General features: G+C 43.1%; 1 protein-coding gene across 1 annotated transcript in view; it reads left to right on the top strand.

Annotated features, from left to right (window-relative positions):
* The first annotated feature begins 1516 nt into the window (after positions 1–1516).
* LOC310799893 (phosphoinositide 3-kinase regulatory subunit 4-like) overlaps positions 1517–9140 on the top strand; it is an 82647-nt gene continuing 75023 nt past the window's right edge. Inside the window, exons 1-2 of the mRNA XM_083662501.1 lie at positions 1517–1615; positions 7601–7734. Of these exons, the coding sequence (XP_083518627.1) occupies positions 7618–7734 (117 nt within the window). The 5' untranslated portion in view covers positions 1517–1615; positions 7601–7617. The remainder of the gene's footprint in view (positions 1616–7600; positions 7735–9140) is intronic.

Raw genomic sequence — 9140 nt, 5'->3', positions numbered from 1 at the left:
GAAACTTTACAGGTGTGTACATGACATCAAAATGAAGAAAATGGGTGTGATCCGAGTGTGATCCACATTCTGCATTTTGCCTGGAGAGGAGAAGAGGGGAGAGGAGAAGAGGGGAGGGGAGAGGAGAGGAGAGGAGAGGAGAGGAGAGGAGAGGAGAGGAGAGGAGAGGAGAGGAGAGGAGGGGAGGGGAGAGGAGGAGGGGAGAGCAGGTGTCTGCTGGGCACAGACACCCAGGCCACCACCACCCAGGCCAAAAGCCACCCTTGGCCCAGAGACCCAGGCCAGCCAGCCCAACCTCCAGGCTGCCACCACCCAGGCCAAGTGCCCCTCCGCTGGGCAGACACCCAGGGTAGCCCCCTGTTTATGTTGTTGTAATCACGGTGTTGATGGTGTAGGTATCTGTAAATGACAGACCATTTAAGATTCTTTGTGTTCAAGTAAGGGGCAGATAAAAAATAAGAATTATATTATATTTCTGCTCCTTTTCAGTCATGAAAAGCATTGATTTGAAACATGTATTGTGATGTATTGTGTAACCAAATGTATATTGTATAATTGTGCATTTTCATGACAGGAACAAATAAAAATGAATGAATGAATGAATCTTGCTCTATAATCATCAGAACGGGTGTTGTTCAAACTGAACATTTATTTCTTCAACATGCTGCAGCAGAAAGGGAGATAAACAGCGGACACTATTTTCGTAGTTAAGCTATGAAGTAGCCTACTTCCCCCTCACCAGTAGTTTGAACACTGATAGAAATAAGCTGATGAAGGAGACTAGTCAGTCCCTGATAAAACTCCCCATTTTAACTTGCTAATCTTATGTTGTTATCCTTGATGTCAATAATGTATTACATTAACACACTAATGTATTTTTACTACATATCTTGTATACTGTACATAACAGATGTAGGCCTATATTTGTTTTATGTTTTATATTTTGTGTAACCTAACAGCTGTATTCTGTACCCTGTTTTTATATTTGCCTTATAACATCTAGGGACAAACATTGCAAACTAGCTTAGGCTATAAATGTCAGGATATATAACAATGTAAATGCTCTATGTTTATGTATAGATATAAACTTTTCAATCAATCAATCAATCACTGTAAGATTCCACTATGAAGAAGACATCAACCTCCAGTAGGTGGTGGTAATGCACAAAAAGCTGTTTGCCAACCGCCATTAACCTCAAAAGAAGAAACAGAAAAATACACAGCTTTGTTTTAACTCCCGTTGCCCAGTAGGGGCGCTATCTGTACTCTCTCTGACCCCTGACTCGGAATAACAACAACAGCTGGAAACCAACCAACAGCAGCAAAGCAGAGACAGCGTAGAGACCGCTAACGTTACTTTGCTTTACCAGTCACACTGTTGCTTTTTTACCACAGCATAACTCGATGCGAGTGAACAGCTGTGGACAGAATGGCGGCTGTGTAGCTTCTTCACCCAGAGAGAAGAAGACATGAAGCTAGCGGACAGACAGGCGAGCTCAGCCTGAACACAGACTGCCTGGAGACAGAGAGAGCCGCTGGGCAGCTAAAGCTAACAGCAACATAAACCCCACAGCGCAGGCGCAGGAGTCCCGGTCACCACAGCGTCACCTGACTGGTAAACATCACATCTAAACTTACTCATTAATGGTTTGCTAACGTTATAACATCGGAGCGAACAGTTAGCTACATGCTAAAGTAGCGCTGTCACAGAGCTGTTGTAGTGCAGCAAGTCATGTGACTCAGCTCCAGTCAGGCAGTGACGTCACCACTCATTGCGATACAGTTTGAGCCGGTGTTATGCCGAGTTTTGCATCCCCACCTTCCGGGAGCATATTGTAATGATTCATACGGAAACTTAACTGTTTAAAAATGATATAATTGTCTGGGTAGACGTGATCTCCAAGCCAGGGGGTCTGTCCTGACTCATGCAGACCGACTTTGATGCATTAGATCCGCGTGGAGGTGACTTCCATGCCTGGGGCTCCCTCTTTCTGGCTCATGGAAGCCGACTTTGGTGCTTAAAATCCGGGTACAGAGGACCTCGAGACCCAGGGATCTGTCCTGGCTTTATGGAGGGGGGTGCAAATCTCGGCGATTTTTACCTGCCGACATTTGCATCCCTATTTTTAAGTTAAAACAGCCCCAAAATATGGTGGGGGTGCAATTCTCGGCGGGGGTGCAAAACTCGGCATGACACCTGTCCTTTATTTTGGATGAACAATGGTGTAGTGGTGCCTGGAGAAGTTATACTCTTAATGTATGCCTCCATCTTTTTTAAACAGTAAACAGTGACATGTTAAGACTACTTTTGCACAGTTCACCCAAAAAGGACCAGTAGTATTTGCAGATGGAACATTAACACACAAAAAATGAGCATATAAAATCATTAGTTTCATCACTTCAAACAAAGCGGAGCATCAGTGGGCAGCCTGTCCGTCTATCTCAGCTTGTATCTGCAACCTGCATTGTTTCACTTTGTCCATAGGGTTGAGCAATATATATCAATATTATATCAATATCGTCATATGAGATCAGATTAGGTTTTACAGGCTGCATTACAGGGAAGTGATCTGAACTTACCAGACTGTTTTAGCTGTTCTGTTTGCCTTTTCCCATTTAGTCATTATATCCACATTACTGATGATTATTGATCAACAATCTCGTATCAATATTTTGTGAAGCACCAATAGCGCTACAATATCTTAGTTTCCCCACAGGGATAAATAAAGGATAACTTAACTTATAACTTAAAATTGTCTAACTGGTGTCTGTGGTGGTGGTGGTGGTGGTGGTGGTCGGTGTTAGGGATGGGCATTTTAAGCAATTTAAATACTCGAGTACTCTCCTTCTATTATGAACGAGTACTCGAGTACTTGCGTGGGGGGGGGGCGGGGGGTCTGTGTGATTACTATGGTAATGACGGAGCAGGGGTAATCTGCTGTGTGTGGGGCTGTTCACACATAACGTTTGCATTTTTGCATGGAGAAAGCGCTACCTGGAGCATGTGAGGAGAGGGACTGACTGACTGTGATATTAGGTGAGGTGACGCTCAGCTAACGTCTAAAGCCTACCTCAGACAGCATCTCCGATGGTTGGATGGATGGCATTAGCGCTTCGGAGCGGACAATATTGTTGTAAAACAAGCGAAGGCTCAATTCCAATACATGTCCATTGTCCAGTATCATCAATTTTACTTACACTAACGTAAATCCACGGATTACAAGGTCCGGTGTTCTGCCAAAAAGTGAAAACTGACCACTGACCAGTGTGATTAACGTTACAGCTGCAGCTAAATAGTGATCACCATGAAACGATTGTCTCCCAAAAAGCGATTCTTTCTCCACATTTCTTGTGACTAACGTTATGGGAAACGACAGTGTAGTCAGTAAACTACTGCAAAGTTTTGAATGAGTTTTATCGGGCGTGCGCTATGAAGAAGCGTGCATCTGTCTCCTTCGGGAGCATATCTTCAGCCACCATTTTCGGGATGAGCTGGAAAACTTCCGGTTAAAACTTTCAAAATAATGTTACTTAAACAAAACAAAGTAAATAGCTTATTTATGCACGTTGGAGGAGAAAAGGGTATTTCAACTAGAGATGCTGCGATCGAGATTTTTCAATTCCGATCCGATTTCGATATTTTAGCTCAAAACCGATCCGATTCCGATCAAATTTCGATACCCGATTCGATACCGATTTCGATCCGATACCGATACAGCACATATTTAAGTCTCTCTATTCTGTCTGATAGCTAGCAGGCAACAAACATTTTTAGGGTTAGGTATGTATGTGTGTGCTTTGGTAATATAGTATGTAAACGATTTAGTTCATCTAATTCATTTGATGTAAAACTAAAACATAACAATCAAATTAGGGCTGGGCGATATGGCCTCTAAAGAATATCGCGTTGTTTTTCTGCTATATCGCGATACACGATATATATCTCGATATTTTTGAAATCTCTCATAAATGCTCAATTTAACCCTTCAGGGTTCATACACATTTTGACCAATGGATTTCCATGACTTTTCCATAAGTTCTTAACCTGTATTTTATGCACACCTGGGGTAAAAAAGAAGAAGAAAGAAATGGCAAATGTTGTGAGCAAAGATGGATGATTTAATATTCCATAGCTCTGACCTAAGCAAATCTGACATCACTATTGTGATATAATTCTCAATAGTCAATACAAAAAATAATGGCTTTTATAGAACCGAAAGCCTAGCTGCTTAGTCTGCAGATAAAACATAAAAAATTACATTTAGACTCTTATTGGCATGACGGCAACATACTGTATGTGCGCATTCGTTTTCCTGATAGATCATGACAGCCCTGCAGCTAGCTACGTTAGCTTGCATGTAACGTTAACGTTAGTTGCTTTTGGAGACCGGAGACACAAACCCTGGACGTTTCATTTTGAGTAATGCATGAGGTTCTCTATGGTTTACGCCAGCTCTGGGAGTATGAAGTGCTTTAAATGCGGGGATTTTGGTCACAATAAGCTTGTGGAGCGCTGCTTGCTATAGGTAGCCACAACCAGCTAGCTAACGTTAGCCCCCATCACAACAGCGAGCTAACGTTAACGCCAAACAAATCCGCTGCCTCCTCCCCACGTTGGTTTAGCGTAAGGCCAGCTCAGACTTTCCCCTAATCTCAGAAACCTTGCGGGACATGTATTGCAAATCGCAATAGTGGTTGTTTTATTATAATTTGAAACTGTCAACAGCCACAGTGGAGGCGGCCATGTTTCGCTAGCTAAGCTGCGCCTCCTTGGGTTGGTGCGGACCATAGGTGCGGACGCGTGATTTCGAATCGCACATAGGTTAAGGACGGGTGTGTCTGACGTTTTGGCCCTGGCCATCCTATGCTCAACGCGGCCTCTGTGTGCTGCTGCTGCTGCTGCTGCATGCTGGATAGAAATCCTGGAGCGGAGTCATGGAATGGAGTGCTTATATCGGAGCCTTGGATCGGTCATTTTCGCTGGAATCCGATCCGATCCGATCCATGTTTTTTGGCTGATATCGCGCCGATATCCGATCACATGATCGGATCGCAGCATCTCTAATTTCAACGAACGAAGCAGCAAACCTTGTATCAAAATACTCGTGATGTTATATGGCGTGAAACTATGGCTGTAACGCATTACTCAAAGTAGATAAGGTTACAACTTGCGTTACAATAAGCCTTTTATTTTGAAATCAACAAAGCAGATGATGTACTTGTACATTGTGGCTGACTTGACTCCCGTGCAGTTCATGCTGGCAGATCCACATAACGATGCATGCGTAGATTTAGACCATTTTTAAAGGGGTGGGGAGTGGGGCGAGTACCCGGACAGCGCAAACGTTACTCGAGTACTGACGTTATGAACGAGCACTCGAGTACCCGAGTACTCGCGCCCATCCCTAGTCGGTGTCAGTTACGATTTGTGACGGAAGTGATGTCACTTGAGCAATTGTGATGTCAACAGTGATGTCATCACTGATGTCACTCGAGCAATTGTGATGTCATTAGTGATGTCACTCGAGCAATTGTGATGTCATCGGATGAGGCTATATACAGTAAGTGGGTGGGGAGTATAAGTAGGAGGACAAGGGTGAGTTAAGGGGAAAAGGTAGTTTCTCCAGAGTCTCCACCTTAGGAATCAAGCTAGTTGTCTCAAAATCATTATCAAGGTATTTGGTCAGTTGTTATTTTGTCATTTTTTGTTCCATTTACATTTTTATTATTTGCACAGCTGTGTCTTTTGTTTAATAGGAGAGGAAAACCTGCACCATTTTTATTTATATGAACTATATATTTTAGATATTTTTTCATGTACATGTTGATATATTGTGCAGCTGTAAAACAGAGAAGGAAACCCTTTTATTTTGATCACACTTGTTTTGATAATAGGGCTTTTCCCTCCACTGCAGCTGATCCTGAGTCTGTTAAACACATATTAGGTCAAATCGTATCCACTGCATGCTGATCCTGAGTCTGTTCAACACATATTAGGTCAAATCGTATCACTTTACATGCTGATCCTGAGTCTGTTCAACACATATTAGGTCAAATCTTATCACTTTACATGCTGATCCTGAGTCTGTTCAACACATATTAGGTCAAATCGTATCACTTTACATGCTGATCCTGAGTCTGTTCAACACATATTAGGTCAAATCGTATCACTTTACATGCTGATCCTGAGTCTGTTCAGGGTTACAGTCAGTCACAGTCAGCAGAAGTTAAATGATCTGCCTAAACCTAAAGAGTCTCTATTCTCAGACGTGTGCTGAAGCATCATGGGTAATGTAGTCTCTATTCTCAGACGTGTGCTGAAGCATCATGGGTAATGTAGTCTCTATTCTCAGACGTGTGCTGAAGCATCATGGGTAATGTAGTCTCTATTCTCAGACGTGTGCTGAAGCATCATGGGTAATGTAGTCTCTATTCTCAGACGTGTGCTGAAGCATCATGGGTAATGTAGTCTCTATTCTCAGACGTGTGCTGAAGCATCATGGGTAATGTAGTCTCTATTCTCAGACGTGTGCTGAAGCATCATGGGTAATATAGTCTCTATTCTCAGACGTGTGCTGAAGCATCATGGGTAATATAGTCTCTATTCTCAGACGTGTGCTGAAGCATCATGGGTAATATAGTCTCTATTCTCAGACGTGTGCTGAAGCATCATGGGTAATGTAGTCTCTATTCTCAGACGTGTGCTGAAGCATCATGGGTAATGTAGTCTCTATTCTCAGACGTGTGCTGAAGCATCATGGGTAATGTAGTCTCTATTCTCAGACGTGTGCTGAAGCATCATGGGTAATGTAGTCTCTATTCTCAGACGTGTGCTGAAGCATCATGGGTAATGTAGTCTCTATTCTCAGACGTGTGCTGAAGCATCATGGGTAATGTAGTCTCTATTCTCAGACGTGTGCTGAAGCATCATGGGTAATGTAGTCTCTATTCTCAGACGTGTGCTGAAGCATCATGGGTAATGTAGTCTCTATTCTCAGACGTGTGCTGAAGCATCATGGGTAATGTAGTCTCTATTCTCAGACGTGTGCTGAAGCATCATGGGTAATGTAGTCTCTATTCTCAGACGTGTGCTGAAGCATCATGGGTAATGTAGTCTCTATTCTCAGACGTGTGCTGAAGCATCATGGGTAATGTAGTCTCTATTCTCAGACGTGTGCTGAAGCATCATGGGTAATGTAGTCTCTATTCTCAGACGTGTGCTGAAGCATCATGGGTAATGTAGTCTCTATTCTCAGACGTGTGCTGAAGCATCATGGGTAATGTAGTCTCTATTCTCAGACGTGTGCTGAAGCATCATGGGTAATGTAGTCTCTATTCTCAGACGTGTGCTGAAGCATCATGGGTAATGTAGTCTCTATTCTCAGACGTGTGCTGAAGCATCATGGGTAATGTAGTCTCTATTCTCAGACGTGTGCTGAAGCATCATGGGTAATGTAGTCTCTATTCTCAGACATGTGCTGAAGCATCATGGGTAATATAGTCTCTATTCTCAGACGTGTGCTGAAGCATCATGGGTAATCTAGTCTCTATTCTCAGACGTGTGCTGAAGCATCATGGGTAATGTAGTCTCTATTCTCAGACGTGTGCTGAAGCATCATGGGTAACCAGCTGGCAGGCATCGCCCTCTCTCAGATCCTCTCTGTGGACAGCTACTTCTCTGACATCCACGACCACGAGTACGACAAGAGCCTCGGCAGCACACGCTTCTTCAAGGTAGGGATGATGTCTCGTCCATGTCTCGCTTCAACCATCGACCATCCAATATCATCCAAAGTAGGGCTGTGAATCTTCACTGGCCTCACGATTCGATACGATTATCGATGCATCTCGATGCATCTCGATTCTCGATGCATCTTAAATCGATGCATCCCTTTTTTTCCCCAATACATGATTTATTTTTTCTCACTTTATTTTTTCTCACTGTGTGGCTACTTTTAAAATAAAAGTGCATTTGGAATTGCATTGTATTATGATCCATAATTAAAATAAACAACTGCATGTACTTCCATTATATTTTATTTGATTATTATTATTATTATTATTATTATTATTATTATTATTTTTTTTTTTATAATCGATTTTTGACATTTGTGAATCGATGCAGAATCGTGCAGGTCCGCATCGCGATGCATCTTATAATCGATTATTTTTGACACCCCTAATCCAAAGGGACAACATTGATATATCTAAGATACAGCTTGTAAATCCAGGGTGAAGACGCATAGATGTGCATGGCTTATATTCATAATTAAAGGCCATCAAGGGCTCTTTAAGTTGATTTTGTTTTGCACTTAACACGTTCAGTGCCAGCGACGCCATATGGCGTCATTAGAAATTTACCGTACAGTGCCAGCGACGCCAAATGGCGTCATAACTCCAAATTGTTTTTTTGACGGGGGGGTGTCGATCTAAGCTTCTTACGTCGCCTCTAACAATATTGTAGCTATTGGAGGTCGATAACCTATTTTACAAACCCATTAGGTGGCGACAGCACTCTCCTGATCAGAGAAAAAGGAGCCAAACACACAGAAATAGTCACTGGGAAAAAGGAGGAAATCGCATCGCATCCGTCCGTATGCATCGACGTGCAGAAGCACAACGAGCACAACGCCAGCTGTGCCCAGAGCAGCAGCATCCGCTGTCACAACTGAGCACCTTCATGTACGCTGCCTGCAACAGCACATTCACATAATCAGCATTATTATTCCGAACTGGAAGCATGCCAGCCCGTGACAAACACACGCGGAACCAAAAAGCTGAATATCGCGCACCATTCACTGTGTGTGCGCAGCAAACTCAGCAGAGACTGAGAGCCACCAGACACATAAGACACACCCAGGAGGCGTGTGCAGTTGAGGGGGGGGGGGGGGGGGGAGCACGGAGAGCAGCAGAGCAGCATACACTTCACCCAGACAGACCCAGACATCAGAAAATTAGCTTCAGAGTCAGAGATGTGCTTGAAATGTTTAATTTCACAAAAGGCTCGTTATCTCAGCTCGTAGAAAAAAAGGTATGTTTTTCGTTCAATCAGGCTATCTTCTCCGGCTCATAACTAAAGAACGGAAAATGGGATCAATAAACTTTTTTTTGCAGGTGATAGAAGAGAGTCTCATCGTTAT

This window comes from Poromitra crassiceps (assembly GCF_964638095.1).
Source record: "Poromitra crassiceps genome assembly, chromosome: 29".
NCBI lineage: Eukaryota > Metazoa > Chordata > Actinopteri > Beryciformes > Melamphaidae > Poromitra > Poromitra crassiceps.
This window is presented reverse-complemented; position numbering and strand designations above follow the sequence as displayed.